The 25,592-nt window shown below is 36.6% G+C and overlaps 1 protein-coding gene across 2 annotated transcripts in view; it reads left to right on the top strand.

The window, feature by feature from the left end:
• Positions 1–25,592, top strand: part of LTN1 (listerin E3 ubiquitin protein ligase 1) — a 64,482-nt gene that overhangs the window by 27,734 nt on the left and 11,156 nt on the right. The window contains exons 17-25 of one of the 2 annotated variants that reach the window (XM_045785481.2): positions 969–1,128; positions 2,430–2,534; positions 6,583–6,725; positions 18,984–19,119; positions 19,323–19,467; positions 20,975–21,188; positions 21,648–21,882; positions 22,224–22,298; positions 24,420–24,606. In XM_045785481.2, coding sequence (XP_045641437.2) covers positions 969–1,128; positions 2,430–2,534; positions 6,583–6,725; positions 18,984–19,119; positions 19,323–19,467; positions 20,975–21,188; positions 21,648–21,882; positions 22,224–22,298; positions 24,420–24,606 — 1,400 coding nt within the window. Of the gene's footprint in view, positions 1–968; positions 1,129–2,429; positions 2,535–6,582; positions 6,726–18,983; positions 19,120–19,322; positions 19,468–20,974; positions 21,189–21,644; positions 21,883–22,223; positions 22,299–24,419; positions 24,607–25,592 lie in introns of both variants that reach the window. The other variant, XM_045785480.2, reaches the window with a different exon arrangement.

The following is a 25,592-nucleotide window of genomic DNA, read 5'->3' as shown; positions in this document are numbered from 1 at the left end:
TAGTTACTAGTAGAAGAGAACATATGCCCTGTGGAAGAAAGCTGGGACACCTACACCTGTTCTGACTGGCCAGCTCCACGGGCAGTGAAGGGCAAGGAGATTGCCCTGCAGTTTACAGTGCCCACAGAGTGAATCTGTCCAAAAACAAAACTGGAAACTGGAGTAATAATCTTTGTAATATTTGTTTTTATTAATTGTGTTACTGATTACAAACTGACAACATTATGTATTTAATCTTCTTATCAACCCTATCAGGTGTTATTATTATTGTTGTTTCCTCACCTTGTTGTTTTCTTATCTTGACTGGATTAGAGTTACTTAGCTTGTAAGGCATAGGATTAGATTTTGAACCAGGTCTCAAGTCTTCTGAACCCACAATCCATATATGGCTTTATAAGAGAGAGTTGTGACTAATTATGTATTAAAATCTGTGATGTGCTAGGTTTTGTGATAGGTACTGGTCATTGAATTCTTGCAGCACTCCCCGAGGCAGATATTCGTACTCTAATTGGTAGCTATATGGATAGCTCATTTGAAACCAGACCAGTCAGTCTGTCACCGAGGTCCATGCCCTGTTTACTGTATCATGGTATTTCCCATTTCTTAACATTGGCTTGAACTTCTCATTTCAGGTGTTGGGTCCCTTAGTTGTTTGTCCTGTAAGTAACTTGTTACCACTTGTGGCAAAAATAGTAGGAAGATTTTCCAGTATTTCTGGTAATTTAGGCTTATCTCATTCTTAACTTATCAGAAAAGGGACCAAGTAAGATTTGGGAGAAGAGTCTCATTTTGTATTAGATGTTCTCAGGTTTCATTATCATGGTACATCTCAAAGAACATTTGAAAATCAGTTCATAGATATTTTGAGACTGGTGGGCATAACAGTAGTAGAAAATGGGGCAGAGAAGTGAAAACGATCGAAGGCCTCTTCACAGAATACACTTGATGATGTGTCATCCATTCTGTAGTTGCAGAACTGCTCTATTCACTGCAGTGGTATGAGGAATTAGACAATCCACCTATTTTTCTAACTGGATTTTGTGAAATGCTCCAAAAGATGAATATTACATATGATAACTTATGTGGACTTGGTAACACTTCTGGCCTTTTGCAGCTGTTATTTAACAGGTAAGAATCCCTTTCAACTTCCATTTTTATATGATTATTTTGCTCGTTTTTTACTTTGTTTTTATAAAATGTAAGCTCACTTCATGCTAATCTTTCAGTCAGAGGGTTGATCTAAATTAAACCTAATTCTTTTTTTTTTTTTTTAAGATTTTATTTATTTATTTGAGACAGAGCTAGAAAGCACAAGCTGGGGGAGGGGCAGAGGGAGAGGGAGAAGCAGACTCCCTGCCGGGCAGAGAGTCTGACTCCGGTCTGGATCCCAGAGCTCTGGGATCATGACCTGAGCCGAACGAAGGCAGGCGCTTCACTGACTGAGCCACCCGTGCACCCCTGAATTAAACCCAATTCTTAATGATAAATACTTTGTGGATTCTAAGTACTCAGTTTAATCATCTGGGGAGATATTTGAACTTTGCCTGTGTTCTTAAATCCATAAATACATTAAAGAATGGGGCAGATGAAAAAGAAATAGAAGCCTTGTAGAAGTTGTTTTGTCATCCGTGATCCATCCTTCCACTGCTCTCAAATCTAAGCTTTTACTTTGCATGTTGTTGTAGATGTGTCTTAAGATTATAACCACAGGGGCACCTGGGTGGCTCAGTTCATGGGCCCAGGGTCCTGGGATCGAACCCCGCATTGGGCTCCCTGCTCAGCGGGTGTCTGCTTCTCCCCCTCCTTCCTTCTCATGCTCTCTCTCACTATCTCTGTCTCTCTCAAGTAAATAAATATTTTTTTAAAAAAAAGATTACAACCACAAAGCCCTCTCGCCTAGTTGAGGAAGTAGGTATAAAAACAGTCATAGCAATTAGGTATTTAGCCTGTTGAAATTACTGTGTTGAACTGCTTCTCTTTGTTTTTCACTAGCCAATTGTGTTTTGAGTATGCTCTTTGGTATCAGGGGTCCCAGGCTGAGCACATCTTTCTCTGCGGTCTCAGTCCACATACTTGACACTCAGAACTTTCCCTGGCCGATATTAATACCTCCTTGGTTCTTCAGCATTAATCAGGCTTAGTGTCCTGTGGAATATGTCCTTTTTCCAGTGCAGTCTCTGGTCCTCAAGCCTAATCTCCTCTGTTGGTATTTGGAAGGCTTTGGGTGAGAGCTCAGTACCAGTTGTAAAGGAGTGTTGGAAGCCTAAGCCTCCTAGTCCATTCAATAATGGCAATTGTTTGGGGGCAAAAGCCCTGTGTGAGTTGCTTACCCTCACAAGGTGATTTATTTAATTCTGTAAAGGGAATCAGGCACACAGTCTTTAAAAACCTTACACTTTGAAAATGGATTTTTTCTTTTTCTTTTTTAGATCCATGGAAAATGGCACCCTTTGGTCTCTTATTATTGCTAAGTTGATCCTTTCCCGAAGTGTTTCATCCGATGAAGTAAAACGGCATTATAGGAGAAAAGAAGGGTATTCTTATATAAAATGTTTGTACTTTGTAATTTGTTGTATTTGGTCACTTGGCAACCCTAACTCTAATCAATAATTTCTAATCAAGGAAACAAGTTTTAAGAAATGAGGAAATTAAATTAAAAGAAATGAAAATTAAAGGCTTTTTTTTTTAAAGATTTTATTTGAGAGGGAGAGAGAGCAAGCACGCACAGAGGGAGAGGGAGAAGCAGACTCCCTGCTGAGCAGGGAGCCTGATGTGGGACTTGATCCCAGGATCATGACCTGAGCTACCCAGGCGCCCGCCCCAACTGAGCCACTGAGGCACCCTGAGAATTAAAGACTTTAAAAGAATTTCAGTTGTTTTAGGGTTGGAACACACCTTATTTTATAAGTATTTTTAACTTTATAATATTTTGTTGTGGAATTTTATACTTGGTTTAAAAAGCATTTTATTAACTTGCTCTCTCTTCCCCAGAAATCTTTTTGGTAGAAATCTTTCTTTTTCCTCTCCCTAACATCCTTCTTCTGTTACTTTATTTGCTATTTGGAAGTGATAGGAAAAGTTACTTACTCTTCTCTTTAATAAGGATCATCCTATTGAAAAATACTATAGAAATGCGATAAATGTGTTCTTTAAGACAAAGAAATAGATTATGGGTTTGGACATACTAGAGATCTAGAGTTGGTCATATTAGAGAAGCTGAACACTCAGACAGTTAGTTGAAATTTACCAAGAGGTATTTCAAATTTTCTGATTTACCAAGAATTCTGAAATGATACGTATATGTTTTGGTACAGAATTATAAACTAAATTTCTATTTTTTCATATTTAAAAATGTTTGAAACTTAGTATTTTGAAGTAGTTATAGATTTCCATGCAATTGTAAGAAATACAAAGAGATTCCATATACCCTTCATTCAGTTTCCCTCAGTGGTACCATTTTGCATAACTTCAGTGCAATTTTACAACCAGAAAAATGGCATCGATACAATCCATTGACTAAGTTTACATGTATGCATTTGTTTGTGTGTGTGTTTTGTGTAATTCACATTTCTGACCACTACTACAGACCAAGAGACAGAACAGCTTCACCGTAAGGATCCTTTGTGTTACCCTTTTATAACCAGGGCCACCTCTCTTCCTCCCATTTTTTTAAAATTTATTTTTATTTTTATTTATTTATTTGATACAGAGAGATAGGCAGCAAGAGAGGGAACACAAGCAGGGGGAGTGGGAGAGGAAGAAGCAGGCTCCTAGTGGAGAAGCCTGATGTGGGGCTCGATCCCAGAACGCCGGGATCACGCCCTGAGCCGAAGGCAGATGCTTAACGACTGCGCCACCCAGGCACCTCAATCTTCCTCCCATTTTTATCTCCAGCAACAAGCAATCTGTTCTCTTTATCATCTAGGAAAGTTATATAAGTGAAGTCTTACAGCATATGATATTTTGATATTGGCTTTTTTATTTAGCATAATTTAATTTTTCTGACTGTAAATAAATAAGGCATTAACTAGAGATGTATTAGAACTAATTACTAATGATGGATTTATACTTGACAGAAAAATCAAAAACTTTTTTATTCAGTAGTAACAATTAAAAATGGCATAGGGAAAAAAAGATTCTGTTTACAATGATGACAAAGCTATACCTAGAAATAAATTTAACAACAACAAAAAAACAATTATAAAACTTAAGTAGAGATTACAAAAGAAGATGGGAAGAAAAATTGTAAAAATTGTTGTATCAGTCTGCAATTGCAGTGCAATCTCAATCAAAATTCCAGCAATATTTTTCGAAAAACTTGATAAACTGCATTTGAAGGAAAAAATGCTCAAGAATTGGTAGGGAAAAAAAAAAAAGAATTGGTAGGAAATTTCTGAGAGAAGTGAAAAGAACTTGCCCTACCAATATAATAATTAAGCAGTATTAAATTGGTGAATAGACAAATCAGTGGATCAAGATATAGAATCCAGAAACTAATCCACACAGATGTGAGAATTTAGTTGTTTTTTTTTTTTTTTTTAAGATTTTATTTATTTATTTATTTGACACAGGGCACGGGGGGATTGCCCACAGGTAGGCAGAGAGGCAGGCAGAGGGAGAGGGAGAAGCAGGCTTTCCGCTGAACAGGGAGCCCAACGTGGCGCTTGATCCCAGGACCCTGGGATCGTGACCTGAGCCGAAGGCAGATGCTTAACCTACTGAGCCACCCAGGCGCCCCGAGAATTTAGTTTTTGTTGCAGGTAGCCTTTCAAATGAGAGGCGTGAGTCACTAATACATGATGTTAGGAAAACTGGATATGTTTGAAAAATATAACGAGGTACCCCTCTCTTAGGTTATACACAAGAATGAAGTCCAGATCAAGGCCAGATGTAAAGAACCGATCTATATAAAAGTATCAAGGGAAAATAAGAGACTCTGTATAATCTTGTTATGGGGAAGATCTTAAGCAAAGCACAAAAACCCAGAATCCATAAAAGCAGTGATAGATGCTTGATTTTGTAAAAATGAAAAGTTCTAGCAACCTAAGTGCCTATCAGCAGATGAATGGATAAACAAAAAATGTGGTATACACACACAACGGAATATTATTCAGCCCTTAAAAGGAAAGGAAGTTCTGACACATGTTATGATGTGTATAAGCCTTGAGGACATTATGCTGAGTGGAATAAACCAAGCATAAATGACAAATATTATATGATCCCACTTATATGAGATACTTAGAGAAGTCAGATTCATAGAGACGGAAGGTGGAATGGTGGTTGCCAAGACCCAAGGAGAGAGGAAATAAGGAGTTCTTGTTTAATGGGTAGAGTTCTAATTTTGTGAAATGAAAAGACTTCCAGAGATTGGTTGCACAGCAGTGTGAATGTACTTAACACTACTGAACTGTACACTTTAAAGTAGTTAATTTGGTAAGTTTAATGTGTATTTTACCCATAATTAAACATTTTTAGGAAAAGAAAGCTTCTATATGACAAAAATGTAGTAAACAAAGGTTAAAGGACAAGTGACAAAATGGGAGAAAACATTTACAAATTAACAAAAACTTAATATGCATAACATACAAGTAGCTTCTATTGATCAGTAAAACTATCCAAATTAAAAAATGTGTCAAGGACTTTAACAGGTAACTCATAGATGAAATAGTCAATAGTCATTTCATTTATGAAATGTGAAATATAAAAGGATTTTCCGTAGTAATAATGATAGAAATACAAATTAAAAGAAGCACATTTTATTTGCCATCTTGCTAGAAATTAAGATTCAGTAAGTGCACAGTCACTTGAACATTTTTGGTGAAAGTGTAAATTGATTATGCTTTTTAGGAAGGCAGTTTGACATTATCAAATATAATACATTCATATCCTTTGCTTTTGCAATTCTGCTTCTAGGAATCTACTAAATAGTATAGTATTTGCACATATGCAGAATAATACCTTGCTCACAGAGATTTATTGCAACTTTGTTTATTAGAGCAAAATTTGGGAAAAAACCTCAATGACCACTAATAGGGGAATAGTTAAATTATGAGAGTATGGAATATTTTTCTTTTTGTTCTTAATTTAGTTAGGTAGCTTTAAATTAGAAAGCAATTTATATCTATATGTTCTGACATAGAAAGTTCTCAAATATAAGTGGCAAGTAATACAACAGTGTATTTAGAGTGATCCCATTATGTGAATAAAATTTAAGTATATATATGCACATATATGAATATCAATTCATAGAAAGGACACACGACTGGTACTGTTTAAATGAATCAGTTGACTCTTAAAGAGAACATGCTCATCATATATTGTTGTCTGATTTAAAAAAATTATACATGAGGGTGAAGTTATATTTGCTTATGTTAAAAACTAGAAGCCTATAAAAAATATCCACAATTTCATCATCCAGAACCAGCAACTGTCAATCTCTTCATTGTTTCCTTTTTTTTCTATACAGTTATTTTATATAGTGTCATTATTATTCTTTTTGAATATTCTGAAGGACAGGAATTTTCTGAAACCACTGCATGTTTAGGATAAATATAATTCATACTTTTCCTTTTCTTTAAACAGTTTTTTCCCACTAACGGAAGGTAATATGCATACCATTCAAAGTCTCTGTCCGTTTTTGTCAAAAGAAGACAAGAAAGAATTCATTGCTCAATGTATACCTCCCCTTTTGGCCTGGACTAAGGAAGATCTTTGCAGTACTAATGGTTAGTGCTTGATAATAAATATTTTTGTACTTTAAATATTGCTTGAGATAAAAGAAGTGTGTCTTAATATCTAAATCCAAATCTAGCAGAGATGAATTGCAGCTTTATTCCTAGTTCATACTTTGCTACATAACAAGTTGACAATCAATAGGATGAGTGTCATTGGAGAGGGACTGTTATCATTTTGTAGTACAGAAATGCTACAGCCTTAAAGGAAGATTAAAACCACAAATATCCTTTCATTATTTATTTCCATCCATAGCATTTTTAGCTGTGCTTAATTTGCTTAATTTCTCCCTAGACAACCAATGATTGAACATCTGCAGGTAAGAGAGAGATAGCTTTTGTTGTATTTTAAACCTTTTTGGACACTCTGTATGCTTATTAATTTGTTTATTAATTTAATAAACACTTACTGAATGTGGCTCTTTGGCAGTTCCTTTTGTAGAGAGGACAGACATAAAGTTATATCGTGATAACCGATGTATCAGAAACATGTCCTGCTTTATGTGTCAAAGCAGCAGAAAAGGAGTTCCCCACTCTGCTTTGAGGCATCAGTAGTGATTTCACAAATTAAAATTTAACTGGGTGATGAAGGATGGTTTTCCATTTGGATATAGTTGGGAACGGGCATTGCAGGTACACAGAAAAATGAAAGAGTATAGAGAGTTCAGTTTGGCTGGCATTTAAGATAGGTTGGAGACAAAGGGTGTAAGATGCACAAGTATCTGGATTTTGAGAAATGGTAGGGGAAAGGCCTTATGTAGGTTAAGGAGTTTGGACTTCCAAGAGGTAGGCAGTAAGGACTTACTGGCTCAAATTAGGTAGTAGTAGGACTGTCTCATTAGAAAGATTATTTTGTGGGAAGGGTGGATGTGAGGGAAGAGAGATTGGGGGTAGAAGACAGATAGGAAGCTATTGGAGTGTCTTTGTTTTTTTAATTTTTATTTTACTTATTTTTTTAGAGGGGTGGAGGGACAGAGGGAGAGAGAGAATCTTAAGCAGTGCCATGCCCAGCATGGAACCCGATGGCTCTACTGGATCTCCCAATCCTGAAATCATGACCTGAGCTGAAATCAGAGTCGGACGCTTAATTGACTGAGCCACCCAGGTGCCCCTGGAATAGTCTTCATGAGAGATAAACAGAGCTTAAGTCAAGACATAGATGAAAGAGAGGAGTTGGAAATGAAAGATTAAGGAAATAGAATTGGTGTGGCTCTGTGATTCTGTTTCTGAATTGGGTAGAAGGAAATACCAATGGGCCTTATAGAGAACCTTTAAAGGAGACTTGAAGGTTAGGAGGAAGTAGGGAAGGGATATACAGGGAGCCAATGTTAAATTAAGGTGGCTATGGAATACAACCCGAACGGACATTGTCTATCGACTGGATGGAAATACTGCTTTCAAAGCCCACATCATATAGGTGGTAATATAATCTATAAATGAGGATGAGCTTGTCCAGGGAGAGTGAAGTGTAGAGAAGAATATCAAGGGAGCACCGGTACATAGATACAAGGGGTTATGTGGGTGGGGGAAACTTGAATAAAGACTAAAGATAAAAGTAGAAGAGGAGTTTTAAGTAGTATTCGTCACCTGTGTTAAATACCATAGAAGGTCAAATAAACAGGACTGAAAAGTGTCCATTAACTTTGGCATTATTGGAATGAAGAGTGGTGAGAAAGTGGAGGCAGATAGTTTGTTCTAAGTGTTTGGTGAAAAGGGATGTAGAAAGAAGTTGAGAGCCAGAAGCGAATTCAAGGTCGGAGTTAAAATTGGTGATGCCCAGGAGAAGGAGGAGGAGTAGAAGATAGAGAAACTGATGATAGCTTCCACTGAGCAGATGAGACGGATGGGATCTACTTAGAAGATACTGACCTCTTGTAGGTGGAGTGACTTTCTTCTGAGAGAAGTTAGGAGAGATGTAGGATGGATGCAGATAATAAAGAGAGGGTAGGGAAACTGATGTGTTCCTTACTAATAAGGTTGTGTCTCTTTGGGCTAGGTCATTTAATGAGTGGAAACTGGATTGCAGATTCTAAGAAGGATAGTGTAAGTTTGAAGTAGTGGAAGAAGAATATGCATCAACAAATATTTGTCAAAAAGAATTACTCTATGGCAACCAAAGCCAGCCGATGTCAAAAATTATTCTGGCATTAAGCTTTGTAGTTGAGTTCACTTACAGAGTTAGACTGTAGGATCAGGCAGGGATTTGCAGTTCTGGAATGGGGATGCAGTTGAACTGGCTGTGCACAGAAGAGGACCTACTGGGAGTGCAAGTGGTTCCTCCTGCACACATTATAACTGAAGGATGGTCGAGGGGAAGAAGGAGCAGGAGACAGGGCTGCAGTGTCACACAGCTGTGTGCGGTCACACGGACCACAAGGTTCCTAGCTGTGTGGAGGCCCTACAGGAGGAGGAATGTTTTTGAGATTTGACAGCTAATTTTGCTCTTTCAACCAAAGTAATGAACTAGAACTAGCTAACAAATAGTTTTTAGTATAGAGTTGTTAGAAAATGTATTGTTTCTGATTACACTTGAGCTCAGTCTGTTTTGCCAGGAAGATTTAAAAAAATTTATTCCTCTGCCTTTAAAGGAAGGTTAAATACATTATACATTTTTTTTTTTTCTTTATTCCTCAGTTCCCTTTTACCTGCAGGATAAAAACCCAAGTCCTTAGTTTGGCATATTGAACATTTTACAATTTTATTGCGACTGATTTCTCCATTTTTACCTCTTATTGCTTCCATCCTGGACCCTGGCCATGCTAAATCTTCATGATTTTTGAACATTATGTACTTTTTTTTCAGTTTTATTGAAAAATTATTGACATAGATCACTGTATAAGTTTCAGGTGAACAACATGATGGTTTGATTTACATATATTGCAAAATGATTACCACAATAGGTTCAGCTCACATCCGTCTTCTCATATAGATACAATAAAAAGAAAGGAAAAAGGAAAAAAATTTCCTCCTGATGAGAACTCAGGATTAACTTTTACCAGCTTTCCTATATATTATATAGTAGTGTTAGCTATAGTCATCATGTTGTGCATTACATCCCTAGTACTTATGTATCTTATAACTGGAAACTTGTGACTTTACAACATCCTTCCTCCAAACCCCACCTCCCCCATCTTCCCCCTCTGGTAACCACAGTCTAATCTCTTTTTCTATGAGTTTGGGTTTGGTTTGGTATGGTTTGGTTTGGTTCCACATATAAGTGAGATTATACAGTATTTGACTTATTTCATTTAGCATAATGTCCTCAGGGTCCATCCATGTTGTCACAAATGGTGGGATGTCCTTTCTTTTATGGCTGTGCATAGTATTCCATTCTATATATACCACAACTTCTTTTCTGTCTCATTCATTGATGGACACTTGGGTTGTTTTCATGTCTTGACTATTGTAAATAATATTGCTATGAACACAGGGGTACAGATATCTTTTGGAGTTAGTGTTTTTGTTTCCTTTGGATATACATTGACCTTTGAACAAGATGGGTTTGAATTGTGTGGGTCCACTTATATGCAGATTTTTTAAAATAAATACAGTACAGTACTATAAATGTATTTTCTCTTCCTTATGATTTTCTTGACATTTTCTTTTTTCTAGCTTACATTATTATAAAAATATAGTTAATACATATGTGTTAATTGTCAATGTTACTAGTAAGGCTTCCAGTCAACAGTAGGCTGTTAGTAGTGAAGTTTTTGGGGAGTCAGAAGTTATATGCCAATTTTCAAGTGCATGGGGGGGGGGGTTGGTGCCCCTAACCCCCACATTATTTGAGGTTTAACTGCATTCTCAGAAATGGAGTTACTGGATCATATGGTAGGTCTGTTTTTAATTTTTTGAGGACGTCCATACTGTTTTCCATAGTGGCTGTGCCATTTTACAGTCGCAACAACAGGGCACAAGGGTTCCATTTTCTTCACAGCCATGCCAGCATTTGTTATCTCTTATCTTTTTGATGACGGCCTTTCTGATAAGTGAGAGATAATATCTCATTGTAGTTTTAATTTGCATTTCCCTAATGACTGGTAATGTTGAGCATCATTTTATATATCTGTTGGCCTTAAGAATATTTTCTTTGGAAAAATGTATATTCAGGCCCTTTGCCCTTTTTTTAAATTGGGTTGTTTGGGTTTTTGCTGTTAAGTTGTATGAGTTCTTTGTATATTTTGGATATTAATCCCTTATTGGACACATGGTTTGCAAATATTTTTTTTTCCCATTCTGTAGCTTTTCTTTTCACTTTGTTGATGATTTATTTTGCCGTGCAGAAACTTTTTAGTCTGATGTAGTCCCACTTGTTTATTTTTTATTTTACTTGTGCTTTAGGAGTCATATCCAAAAATTAATTACCAAGATGCATGTCAAGAGCTTTATTCATATGTTTTCCTCTAGGAATTTCATAATTTTATATATCTAAATTTTAATTGATTTTGAGTTAATTTTTGCAAGTGATGTAAGATATGGGGCCATTTTTATATATGAATTATTTTATTTTATATATGAATAGCCAGTTACCCCAGCACCATGTATTGAAGAGAATGTCTTTCTCTATTTAGTATTCTTGGATCCCTTGTCAAATATTAGTTGATCATATTTTGGGCTCTCAATTCTGTTTCATTGCTCTGTCTGTTTTTATGCCCTATTACACTGTCTTGATGACTATAATAGCTTTATAGTATAGCTTGATATCAGGAAGCATGATGGCTCCTGCTTTGTTCTTCCACAGGATTTCTTTGGCTATTCAGGGTCTTTTGTGGTTCTATATACATTTTAAGAGTGTTTTTTCTACTTCTGTAAAAAACGTCATGGAATCTTGAATAGGGATTGCATTTAATCTATGGATGGCTTTTGGTAGTATTGATATTTTAACAATATTCGTTCTTCCAGTCCATGAATATGGAATACCTTTCTATTTATATCTTTGATGTCTTTCATTAATGTCTTGTAGTTTTCAAAGTAGAGATCTTTCATTTTCTAGGTTAATTTTTTCCTAGGTATTTCGTTTTTGATGCTATTGTAAATGGGGTGGATTTCTTTTTTTTTTTTCCCAGAAAATGTGTTGTTATTGTATAGAAATGTTACTGATTTTTGTATGTTAATTTTGTATCCTGCAATTTGACTGAATTCACTGACCTAATACTTTTTTCGTTTGAGTCTTTAGGATTTTCTATATATTATATCATGCCATCTGTAAGGAGACAATTTTCCTTCCTCCTTTCCAATTCTGGTACCTTTTATTTCTCTTTCTTGCCTAGTTGTTTTAGCTAGGACTTCTATTACTATGTTGAACAGGAGTGATGAGAGCAGGAATTATTGTCTTGTTCTAATCTTACAGGAAAAGCTTTCAGCCTTTCATCATTGAGTATGATGTTAGCTGTGGGCTTGTCATTTATGGCCTTTATTCTAGTGGGATGTGTTATTTCTACACCTAATATGTTAAAATTCATATTTTCATTATGAATGGACGTTGAATTTTGTCAAATGCTTTTCTCTGTGTGTACTGAGATGATCATATTCTTTTCTTTCATTTTATTAATGTGATGTATCCCATTGATGTGTGTTTGTTGAACCATCTTGGCATTCCAGGGATAAATCCCACTTGGTCATGGTGAATGATCCTTTTAATGTGCTGCTGTATTCGGTTTGCTAGTATTTTATTGAGAATTTTTCATCTATATTTATCAGGGCATTGCCTGTAGTTTTCTTTTCTAGTAGTGTCTTTTTCTAGTTTTGGTATCGAGATAATGCCGGCCTTGTAAAAGCAGTTTGGTAGTGTTCTCTCCTCCTCAATTTTTTGGAAGAGTTTAAGAAAGATTAGTGTTGATTCTTCTTTCAATATTTGGTGAAATTCACCAGTCAAGCCATCTGGCCCTGGGCTTTTCTTCACTAGGAGATTTTTGGTTAGTTATTCTGTTTTCTTGTTAGTAATTGGTCTATTCAGGTTTTGTTTCTTCCTGATGCAATCTTGATAAGTTGTACGTTAGTTTTTCTGCTTCTTCTAGGTTGTCCAGTTTGTTGGCATATAGTTGTTCAACAGTAGCCTCTTTTGATCCTTTGAGTACTGTGATGACAGTTGTAATGTCTCCTTTTTTATTTTCAATTTTGTTGATATGAGTCCTTTCTCTTTTTTTATTCCCATGGTTTGTCTAGCTAAGGGTTTGTCAGTTTTGTTTCTTCAAAAACCAGCTCTTAGTTTGTTTAATCTTTTTTATTATTTTTCTGTTCTCTGTTTCATTTGTTTCTGCTCTAATCTTTATTTTTTCTTTCTTCTGCTGACTTTGGGCTCACTTTGTTCTTTTGCTAGTCCATAGAGTTAGGTTGTTTATTTGGAGATCTTTTTTGCTTCTTAATGTAGGCATTTATTACTATGAACTTCACTGTTAGAACTGCATTTGCTGCATTCCACAAGTTCTGGTATGTTATGTTTCCATTTTTGTTTATCTCAAAAAAGTTTTAGTTCCTCTTTGATTTTTTCTTTGATCCATTGGTTGCTTAATTATTTATTTAATTAATTGGAGAGTGTTATTTAATTACTGTGTGACTTTTTAAGTTTTCCTCTCGTTATTGATTTCTAGTTTTATGCCATTTTGGTCAGAGAAAGTACTTGATATGATTTCAGTTTTTTTGAATTTGCTAAGAGTGTGTCGTGGTCCAATCTATGGTTTATCTTAGAAAGTGGTCCTTGTGCACTTGGGAAGTATGTGTATTCTGCTGTTGTTGAATAGAATGGAAGCACGAATGTTCTAAATATTACCAATGTAGAAATATAACCTGTAATTTTGTTATAAGTAAATACATATATATTAGTTAGGATATAGGAGTCTGTTTTCTTCTGTTACCTCTGTTAGTCCATTTGATCTATAGTATTAAGTCCACTGTTGACTTATTGATTCTTTGGACAGTCTGTCTTCATTGTTGAAAGTGCAGTATAAAAGTCTCCAACTGTCACTGTATTACTCTTTCTCCTTTTAACTCTGTTAGTTTTTGCTTTATATATTTAGGTGCTCCAATGTTGTGTGCATAAATATTTACAATTGTAATATCTTTTTGATATATTGACCTTTTATTATTATATTATAACCATCTTTGTCTCTTTTTACCATTTTTAAAGTCTGTTTTGTCTAAGTAAAGGCACACCTCGTTTTATTGAATTTTGCTTTATTGCACTTTGCAGATACTGTGGTTTTTTTTTCTTTTTTTATAAATTGAAAGTTTATGGCAACCCTGCATCAAGCAAGTTTGTCAGCACCATTTTCCAACTTGTTTACTTCATGTTTTTATATTTTGGTAATGCTTACAATAATTTCAAACTTTTTCATTATTACTGAATTTTTTTTTCTGGTGTTGTGTGAGCACTGATCTTTGATATTACTGTTGTGATTGTTTTGGGGTGCCATGGGCTATGCCCATGTAAGATAGCTAGCTTAATAAGTTGTGGTGTGTTCTGACTGTTCTACCAACTGGACATTCCCCTGTCTGTCTCCCTCTGCTTGGACTTGCCTAGTCCAGGCCAATTAATAACCCTACAGTGGCCTCTATGTGTTCAAGTGAAAGGAAGAGTCACATTGTCTCACATTTAAAATCAAAGGATAGAAATGATTAAGCTTCGTGAGAAAGTCATGTTGATAGTGAAGATAGTTTTGAAAGCAAGGCCTGTCACGCCAAACAGCTAAGTTGTGAATACCAAGGAAAAGTTCTTGAAGGAAACGAAAAGTGTCCTCCATTGAATGCATAAATGATAAGAAAGCAAAACAGTCATGCTGCTGATGTGCAGAAGTTTTAGTGGTTTGGGTAGAAGATCAAACCACCTACATTTCCTTTAAGTCCTAACTTTCTTCAGTTCTAAGAAGACTAAATGAGGTAAAGAAACTTCAGAAAAAAAGTTTGAAGCTAGGAGAGGTTGGTTCATGAGGTTTAAGGAAAGAAGCCATCTCTATAACATAACAGTGCAAGGTGAAGCAGTAAATGCTGGCACAGAAGCAAGTTATCCAGAAGATCCAGCTAAGGTAATTAATGAAAGTGGCTACACTAATGACAGGTTTTCAATGTAGACGAAACAGCCTTCTAATGAAAGATGCCATTTAAGACTTCCAAAGCTAGAGGAAAAAGTCAGTGGCTGGCTTCAAAGAACAAGCTGATTCTCTCGTTAGGGGCTAATGCAGCTGGTGACTTTAAATTGGAGTCACTGTTCATTTATCGTTGTTGCAGTTTACATTTTTTTAATATTATGTATCTAATAGCAGATTTTTGTTGTTATGGTTATTTTTACTAATTTTCTTTTAAGATTTTTTAAATTTTATTTTAGAGAAAGTGTGCGAGTGGGGGGAGGGGTAGAGGGGGAGAATCCTCAAGCAGACTCCCTGCTGAGTGCAGAGCTTGATGCAGGGCTCAGTTCTTCTACCCATGAGACCATGACCCGAGCTGAAATCAAGAAAACCCTGGCACCCTGTATTTTTACTATATTAAGAAAAGTATATTTTATTTATTTATTTTTAGAGAGAGAGAAAGTGCGTGCACATGTGCCCATGAGTGGCAGGATAGGGGCAGCAGGAAAGGGAGAGAGAGAATCTTAAATAAAGCAGGCTCCATGCTCAGCACAGAGCCCGAAGTGGGGCTCAATTTCATAACCCTGAGATCATGACCTGAGCCAAAATCAAGAGTTGGAGCTTAACTGACTGAGCTCCCCAGGCGCCCCTAATTTTACTATATATTTTCTAAAAACTTTAAACTAGAGTTGTAAGTGAATTATATACCACTATTATCATATTTGCAGAATCCAACTATGACTATATATTTACCAATACCAATGAGATTTACAATACCTTTTTGTGTTTTTGTGTAGCTAACCAGTGTTCTTTTATTTCCGCTTAAAGAACTCCCTTTAACATTTTTTGTAAGGCAGATCTGGTGGTAATGAACTCCCTTAGCTTTTTATTTTGCCCAGGAAAGTTTTTGTCCCTCCTGCATTTCTGAAGGACAGCTTTGCCAGGTATAGAATTCTTTCATTATTTTGATTATGTCATCCCATTCTCTCCTGGCCTGAAAAGTTTCTCTTGAGAAATTCGCTGATATTCTTATGGGGGGTTCCCTTGTATGTAACTTATTGCTTGTGCTGCTCTTAAAATTCTTTCTTTGTCTTCGACTTTTGACAATTTAATTATGACCCAGTGTAGCCCTATTCACATTCAGTTTTTACCCAAATAATTATCCTTTTGGATTTAGATGTCCATTTCTCTCTACAGGTTCAGGAAGTTTTCAGCCATTATTGTTTTAAGTATACTCTCTGTCCCTTTCTCTTCTGGAATTACCATAATGTGATTTTTTTTTTCATTGAGTCCCATAATTCCCATAGGCTTTCTTTTTCTTTTTCTTTTTGCTCCAGTGTCCTATCCTCAGGGTCTCTGATTCTTCTGCATGTTTGAGTCTACTTTTGAAACAGTTGAATTCAGTTCAGTTACTGTATTTTTCAACTCAAGGATTTCTGTTTAGTTTTTTTGATGGTTGCAGTTTCCTTATCAAACTTCCCATTTTGTTCATGCATTGCTCCTAATTTTGTTTAGTTTCTTTTCCTGTAGTTTGCTAAACTTCTTTAAGAGAATTACTCCGAATTTTTTATCTGACAGTTTATAGATTTTTGTGTCTTTAGGATTAATTATTAGAGCTTTACTAGTTTCCTTTGATAGTGTCGTATTTATCTGGTTATTTGTGATCCTTTATTCCTTACATTGATATCTGCACATTTGATTGTGCTCCTCTTCTGAACATTAAGAATTTATATGTTTGTTTTGCAGAGATAGTTTTTTACCAGTCAGCTCAGTTTGGGATTTTAGGTATATCTGCTGGTAATGTCCTTGTGTGAGTAGGGCCTGCTATTACAGTCTGTTTTTGGGCAAAGTTGTTTGAGCTCAGGAAGCTGGGCAGGTGTGTGTTGGGGGGGGAGGCTAACATTTGGATAAGACTGCTAGCTTGGTTCTGCAGTTGCCTGGATTCTCTGGTCGGATTCACTAGATAGGGCTGGGTACTATATTCATTAGTGGGCAATGAATTAGCTTCCCTGCCCTTGCCTGCATGGAGGGGGAGGGGCTGGGAGCGACCCTCAGCTTTGTCTGTGAATTAATCACTCTGCCCATTTTGAGCAGGGGAAGCCCCAGTGCATGGTACTGGCTTTGCTCAGGGTTGATCAGCTCCATTCAGCCACCTCTTGGCTTGAGTGCTGTGGGGCCACACAGCTTTCAGGAATTGTCTCCAGCCCTGATGCAGCTGGAAGATGCTCCACAGCGTGTGTGTGGAGGGGGGTGGGGGGCTGTGGCTCAGCTCCTTACCTGGGAGGGCTGTCAGAAATCCTCCTTTGAGGATCAGATTCAGGCAGATCTGCACCCTGCAGACTCCTGCTGAATGTGGAGCCCAACTCAGGGCTTGATCCTACGAGCCATGAGTTCAGGACCTGAGCCAAAACCAAGAGTCATGTGCCCAACCGACTGAGCCACCCGGGCGCCCCTGGGAAACCTCTTCTGACTCAGCCTAGATGGAGATAGTTGTTTCCTTTTCTAGGCGCCCATTCTTTGTCCACATTATATTGTAATTTTTTTTTTTTTTAGTCTGCTAGTACTGCTGGATGAATCCCTTCAGGGACTGGATTTTGTTCATCTTTCCCCAGCATCTAGCAATGCACCTGGTATTCGTTATTTATTCGTCTTCATTTAGTCAGTCAAAATAAATGTCTGTGTCTCAGGCATTGTACTAGGAGGAGGTATACAGTGATAAGTAAAACAGACAGGGTTCCTACATGGAGCTTGCTTTCTGTTGAGATAATAAATAAATAACAAACATTAGTGCTGTAAAGGCAGCAAACATAATTGAGAACAGAGAAATGCAGAGGGCTGTACTTCATATATGTGGGAATTACATAGAGTGGAGGCAATATTGAAGCTAAGCATTGAAGGATAAGAAGAAATCAGGGATTCTAAAGAGTGGTGAGCCTATGAGAGCTTTCCAGACACAGTACATGCCTATTGAGTGAATGTATGAATTATGGAACAGTATGTTGTGTTTTCCATCTTTATTTAACTTTACACTCTAGCTATGTTTTTTGTATGTTTGTTTTTATTTGAGAGGTGGGTATACTGAAGGAGTCCTACACTTAAGAAACCAAGAATAAAAACAAAACAAAACAAAAAAACCCAGCACAGTTTAGTTTAAAGGACAATATCATTTACTCACCCCACCCACACCTCCACTCCCACTCCCACCCCCACCCCCACCCCCACTCCCTTTTCTGTGGTAGGTGTTTGGTATGGAGACAGGGTCTCTGCCCTGTGGAACTTAACACACTTATTTGATGACTCTTTCATGTAAGCCCTTTTTAGAATTCTTAACCAGGACAATTTTGGAGAAGGTTTTTGACCTATCTCAAAATAGGCTTTCTTTTTTATAGTAGCAATACAGTTTTTTTTCCTGATTTTTCATTTTTTTCTTTCTTTCTTTCTTTCTTTCTTTCTTTCTTTCTTTCTTTCTTTCTTCTCTTCCTTTCTTCTCTTCCTTTCTTTTCTTTCTCTCTCTCTCTCTCTCTCTCTCTTCCTCTCTTCCTCTCTTTTTCTTTCTTTTTTTCTCTGTTGCACACAACTTAACAATATAAGAGAAGTTGGTAGTTTACTATTCTATATAGTGATTGATTTTTCTTGAATTTTCTCCCTTATAGTAATTACAGTGCTTACATGATTTGCTCTAGAATTTTTTTTCCTCATTTCAAGTTTCATGTCGAAGAAAGAAAAGAATGCTTCTTCTCGTAACATTAGCATGGTCTAAGAGAATGATCATCCCTATATTTTGTCAAAAATCAGTTTTATCAAAGAAACAAAAAAATAATTTTTTTTTTTTTAAATCTTTTAGCCAGTTTGGGGGAGAATTACCATCTTTTTTTTTTTTTTTTATAGATTTTATTTATTTATTTGACAGAGAGAGAGACAGCCAGCGAGAGAGGGAACACAAGCAGGGGGAGTGGGAGAGGAAGAAGCAGGCTCTTGCGGAGGAGCCTGATGTGGGGCTCGATCCCATAACGTTGGGATCACGCCCTGAGCCGAAGGCAGACGCTTAACCGCTCCGCTGTGCCACCCAGGCGCCCCCCAAAAAATAATTTCTACATCTATAAGACAAAACTTTGGTTTAAGTTAGTATGTATAGATAAATGTGGGTGTGTATATGTGTGCATTTTAATTTTCATTTTGAATTTTACTTTAGGAGGTTTTGGACATCTTGCCATTTTCAATTCTTGCCTGCAAACCAGAAGCATAGATGATGGGGAGCTATTACATGGTATATTAAAAATTCTAATATCCTGGAAGAAAGATCATGAAGATATTTTTCTTTTCAGTTGGTAGGTGATATTTTATACTGTGTCTCCCCCCAATTACAATGTGTATCGAGATTGTGTTTCTTATAGTCACAATTTTCTATAGTTATAGGATAGTAAACACTGAAGTCAACCTTTTAGAAGTATATAAGATTTAAAGTAGTTTCTGATTGAATGTCCATATCATTCTTTCATGTTTCTTTGTTTTGTTTTTGTCTTTATCCCAGTAATCTATCAGAAGTAAGTCCAGAGATACTGGGTGTGAATATAGAAATAATCCGGTTCCTTTCCCTGTTTCTGAAATACTGCTCATCTCCTTTGGCGGAGAGTGAATGGGACTTCATCATGTGCTCCATGTTGGCTTGGTTGGAGGTAAATTAACCCAATGTGTCATCACCTCAGTTAGGTCTTCATGCATATCTGTATGCTAGAACCAATTATTAATCTTATTCTTTAAGTAATGATTGTAATTAGCTCTTTTGCGAACATTTGAACACTTCATAGATGTATTCCTCACCAGTTACTATTTGATAGAACAGTCAAGTGATAGAGGTTTAAGGTCTGCCAGTATCATTCAGTGACCAAATCTCCTGCTATTAAAGTGTTCTCTCCATTAGCTCATTTTAATATAATATTTATAGCACAGTCCTTGGAGGTTTTATCTTTCATGATCAGTTTTTTAATCTTTTTGGCTCTTAATTATTAAAATGTACTATGTCAGTAATATGTTAAAGATTAAACAAATTCAGAGGGAATTAATGCTCTTTTTATGACACAAAGCAAGTATAATATTTGTGGGCTCTGATGGCAGCAAATCATTGGAGGTTGAATTGATCTGAATCTCTGCTCTGTTTGCTATTAGCTCTGTGGCTTAGGGTGTGCAACGTGACCTTCTTGAGCCTCAGTGTCCTTATTTTATTTTTTATTTTTTAAAATATTTTATTTATTTTAGAGAGAGTGTGAGCAGGGGAGAGGGGCGAAAGGAGAGGGGAAGAGAGACTCTCAGGCAGGCTCCCTGCTAAGCACAGAGCCTGACTCAGGGCTCAATCTCACGACCCTGAGATCATGACCTGAGCCCAAGTCAAGAGTTGGACATTCAACCTACCGAGACACCCAGATGCCCTCAGTGTCCTTATTTTAAAAATAACTTGATAATAAGTAGAGCTCCTGAGAAGACTATAAATATGTTTTTATATATTTCACTTGGTAAATGGTAATTGGTATTTTCTTTCATAGTTTTAGAAATAGCAATTCAGGGGCACCTGGGTGGTTCAGTCGTTAAACGTCTGCCTTTGGCTCAGGGCATGATCCCAGGTTCCTGGGATCGAGCCCCCCATTGGGCTCCCTGTTCCCCTGGGAGCCTGCTTCTTCCTCTCCCACTCCCCCTGCTTGTGTTCCCCCTCTCGCTGGCTGTTTCTGTCTGTCAAATAAATAAAATCTTTAAAAAAAAAAAAAAAGAAAAAAGAAATAACATTTCAGAATAAATGGATTGATTCTAATTCTTAGTATTTTTTTTAAAAGATTTTATTTATTTATTCAACAGAGATAGAGACAGCCAGCGAGAGGGAACACAAGCAGGGGGAGTGGGAGAGGAAGAAGCAGGCTTATAGCAGAGGAGCCTGATGTGGGGCTCGATCCCATAACGCCGGGATCACGCCCTGAGCTGAAGGCAGACGCTTAACCGCTGTGCCACCCAGGTGCCCCTTAGTATTTAATTTTTAAAAAAATTATTTTGTTATAAAATGTATAAATGTCTTCTGAGACTCTACACTTCAACTGCTTTTTGTTTTAAAATTTAGAGAACCGAGAGTTCTTTATTGCCTTGATTAATGGTGTTCTGGTAGATGTCTGCTTACCTATTTCATTTTTGTTTCTTCAGACAACAAATGAGAATCATGCATTGTATTCTGTTCCACTTGTACAACTGTTTGCCTGTGTCAGCTGTGATTTGGCCTGTGAACTCAGTGCTTTTTTCGATTCTGCAACTCTGGATACCATTGGCAATCTCCCTGTAAATCTAATCAGTGAATGGAAAGAATTTTTCTCCCAAGGCATCCACAGTTTGCTCTTACCTCTTTTGGTGACTGTTACAGGCAAGTGAAAGGGGAATCATAGTGGGATTCATTGCAAATGACTAGTTGAAAAATTCAGAACAAAAACTTTGGCTGCTTAAGTCAAACAGTACAGAATAGTGAAGAAAAGAACCTGAGAGAAAGCTTGGCATCTCAGAAGCATCATATATGCTTCTGCTTTACAGACAAGAATTGAAAACTGGCAAAGTATCCAAAGACTATTGCAAGTTAAAATAATAGTAATTCACATAACCTGAGTAGATTATTTATAACTCCGACTTCTCTCTTTTTTAAGGATGAGATAATAGAAGTTATGATTACTTTTAAGATTACATTAAACAGTTTCTAGCGAGGACTGCTCTACTGTTTGTCAGTTTTTTATTTCATTTTCTTAAATGACATTTGACCATGAATCAGTCAAGTTCTATTACTCACTTTGTTTTGGGATGTGTATGTTTCTTTCCTTTTTGTCCTCAGAAGAAAGTGAAGATACATCTGAAACATCCTTTCAGAATGCAATGCTGAAGCCCATGTGTGAAACACTAACGTATATCCCGAAAGACCAGCTGTTAAGTCAAAAACTCCCTTCAAGATTGGTTGCTGGCCAAAAAACAAACTTACCAGAATATCTCCAGACATTGTTAAATACGTTGGCCCCATTACTCCTCCACAGAGCTCGACCTGTGCAAATTGCTGTTTACCATATGCTATACAAGTAAGAACTCTTCCAATTGAATCAATGTTGTGGCGGTTCAAAAAATAAAAAAAAATAAAAAAAGAATATATATTTAGTTTTAACCCTTGGTCATTAAAAAAAAAGTCAAAGTGAAGAAAAAAAAGTGAACTTGACCATGCATTGTAATAACAGGGATGCCAAGTTCTGGATCATTTAGGTCACTGTTCTCTATACACAGTTTACGTTTAGGTAGTCCGGGCTGTAGGTGATTATTTCAGAAAACAATCATTTAAAAATATACTCATCACAAAGTGAGTATTGGTCTTTCTGCTCTTGAGCATGCTTTAACAATGTGTTATAATATATATTCTCATTTGCAGATTGATGCCTGAATTACCACAATATGATCAGGATAATCTAAAGTCATATGGAGATGAAGAAGAAGAACCAGCCTTGTAAGTTTTTTTAATAACTTGTTTTATTAAATTCTCATAATCCACCTCACTTATAATAACTTCAGAAGATGGATAAACACACAAGCTCTAAATTTAGAGTATATATTCATTCAATAGATCTTTTAAAGTCATCTATAAGATAAAAATGAAAGTTAGAGTCCAGCCACAAAGATAGTTCCTCTCAGTTTTTCCTAAACCATATTTTCAGTTTGCTACTATTCAGCAGAACTTTCTTTGACCACACGGTAGCTGTGGAAAGAGTATATCAATTCACGTATCTATTGAGTCCCCACTTTGTGCAAAGTATTAAATGCCTAGGGGAGAATACGGTGTTTGGTAATTGTTCTTATTCATAAGGAGCTTATAATCTACTGTAGACGACATTTATAATAGAAGGCTGTGTGTGGCAGGTGCTGCGGAAAAGGATAGATAGCATGCTGGGGGAACACGACCGCTGTGCACCGGAAGGGAAGGCTTTTTCTTGAGGAAGAGACACTTGTGCTGGATCTGTGAAGTTAGGTAGCACTTCAGCGGGGCAGGGAAGACCGTATAAATTAAAGGAATACCATGTGCGAAGGCATGAATGTTCAGAATGTGCTGGGGAGTGTTGAGTAGTTGCCACTTAACATATTTTTTATTGTCCATATCTTCCTCCACTGGAATAGCAGCTTTGTAAAGTCAGGAATTTTTGTCTCTTGTTACCGACTATGTTCACAGCATTCAGAATGGTACCTGGTCTAACACAGACTCATGAATAGTGCTCATTTGTTTAATAAAAGGATAAATGAACGAATATATGTGGAGTAGGCAGGGAAGGTATAGTGAAAAATAAAGCTGGAAGGGTACCTAAGATAATGAAGGGCCTTAAAAATTACATTTTCTGGGATTTGGGGCATTATTTGGTAGAAGATGGGAAAAGTACCAGCTGATTCTGGCTATGGTATGAATCATAAATTATACGAAGAAGCACAGGGAGGTGAAGACCTTTCTAGAAACAGTAACAGTGCACGGAAGACAGCATGGAAATGAAGAGATACCTGAGCTGGTATTTGTAAAATCCAGTGACTGTTGGTATGAAATAGAGAAGGGTTGGTACATGGGATAGTCGTGTTGAAGGTAAAAATCCAAGGGCAGAAGCTTGAAGACCTGTGTTTATGGGCTGGGAAAACAAAGCTACAAGGGAAGAAATGCAGAGGCGAAAGGAGAGAACTGAGCTACAATGTCAGAGAGTTTGACAGGATATACACAAGTATTTCACTTTTTGAGGATCTCCTAAGTGCATCTGAAAGTGTTAATGAGTGCAGTAGTTCAGTAAAAAAAAAAAATTAATTTACTTTGCCATGAATTAATATGAATATTGGATTTACTTTCCTGAAAAGACATACAGTCTTATGTTTTTTACTCTTTATAGGGATCTGGTAGGACCTGGTATCCTTCATCATTCCCCTGACTAGCTGAGGGACTTGAGATTAATCATTTAGCCTCTCTGGGTGTGTGATATTTTTTTTTTTCCATCCGCAAAACAGAAGGTTGAAATAAATGTTTTCTAAAAGGCTCTTTCCTTAAAGTGCTAACTACTAGAGCTTATATTTTGTAGGATTTTTCCTATATATTTTAAATATATAAATATGAAAAATATTTTACATATTTATGAATATAAAATTTGTTTTATGTTTACATATGTTAATGTATTTGTAATTAAATATATTTAATTTAGCAGAATTAACAGTTAAAATCAGCAGTTAAGGGGCACCTGGGTGGCACAGCGGTTAAGCATCCGCCTTCGGCTCAGGGCATGATCCTGGCGTTGTGGGATCGAGCCCCACATCAGGCTCCTCCGCTATGAGCCTGCTTCTTCCTCTCCCACTCCCCCTGCTTGTGTTCCCTCTCTCGCTGGCTGTCTCTATCTCTGTCGAATAAATAAATAAAATCTTTAAAAAAAATAAAATAAAATAAAATAAAATAAAATCAGCAGTTAAAACTGAATCTGTAAAGGGGACTTTTAAAATGGTTTTTGGAAAATAGAGAAAGATTTTTCTAAAATGCTTAAAGTCTATACATGCTGTCAGTTTTTTAAGGGATAAGTTATGAAGAAAATTGTGTTTAATCATTGATTCATAGGTCACCACCGGCAGCGTTGATGTCTCTTCTTAGCACTCAGGAGGACTTGCTAGAAAATGTTTTGGGGTGTATTCCTGTTGGACAGATAGTTACTATTAAGCCACTGAGTGAAGACTTCTGCTATGTTCTGGGATACCTCCTTACCTGGAAATTAATACTTACTTTCTTCAAAGCTGCTTCATCTCAGGTAAATAAGTACATGATAACTTTTGACAGTTATGTCCTCTGTGTGTTTCTGTTACTGTTCTGAACCCTTTGTTTCCCCCCTTTTTGAAAAAAGGAGAAATGCCTCACATTTTAATCTAATCTTTTCTGGCTAACTTCAGACATTCTTTTTTTTTTTTTTTTAATTTATTTATTTATTTATTTATTTATTTATTTATTTATTTATTTATTTATTTGACAGAGACAGCCAGCGAGAGAGGGAACACAGCAGGGGGAGTGGGAGAGGAAGAAGCAGGCTCCCAGCGGAGGAGCCTGATGTGGGGCTCGATCCCAGAACGCCGGGATCACGCCCTGAGCCAAAGGCAGATGCTTAACGACTGCGCCACCAAGGCGCCCCTAACTTCAGACATTCTGCTTAATTTATTTCTGTCCCTTAACTTCCTTATCCACACACACACACACACACACACACACACAGTTTTTTGCAAAAGTAATCTCTGGAATGTGCTTGAATCAATTTTTTTTTCTAACTGAATGTAACCACCAAGTCCTTTAATTGCGGGAAACAAGATTTATATAATTTGATTTTATATTACTGCAGTAATAATTCTAAAGGACTTGGATCTTGCTGTTTTTTTTTTTTTTTTCCTTTCGTCAACTTCTGACCCTTGGGGAGATTTCGGTTAATACATCATTGGAATTTACCTTGTTTGAAAATCAGTGTTTAGAGCAAGATCTGTGAAATGCTACCTATATAATTCAAACTGTTATCTCTAAATGGTAAAAAATACCCTAAGAAAATTATTTTATCCAAATTATAGCAGCCACTAGATGTCTCTGTTGTCTCATGTTTAGGAAGAAAGACCTCATTGTCTAGGAAGAAAGCTGGAAAAATTTCCAGGTTTTCTTTTCTCTCTCTCTTTTTTTTTTTCTTTTTATTCTGTAGGCAGATCCCCACTTAAAAAGTTCCAATTAAATATTGATTGAATCAGTTTGATAAACTGACGG

Source organism: Ursus americanus, chromosome 4 (genome assembly GCF_024610735.1).
Source record: "Ursus americanus isolate L20-20 chromosome 4, mUrsAme1.1.p, whole genome shotgun sequence".
NCBI lineage: Eukaryota > Metazoa > Chordata > Mammalia > Carnivora > Ursidae > Ursus > Ursus americanus.
The sequence above is the reverse complement of the archived record's forward strand: the minus strand, read 5'-3'. Positions and strand labels throughout refer to the sequence as shown.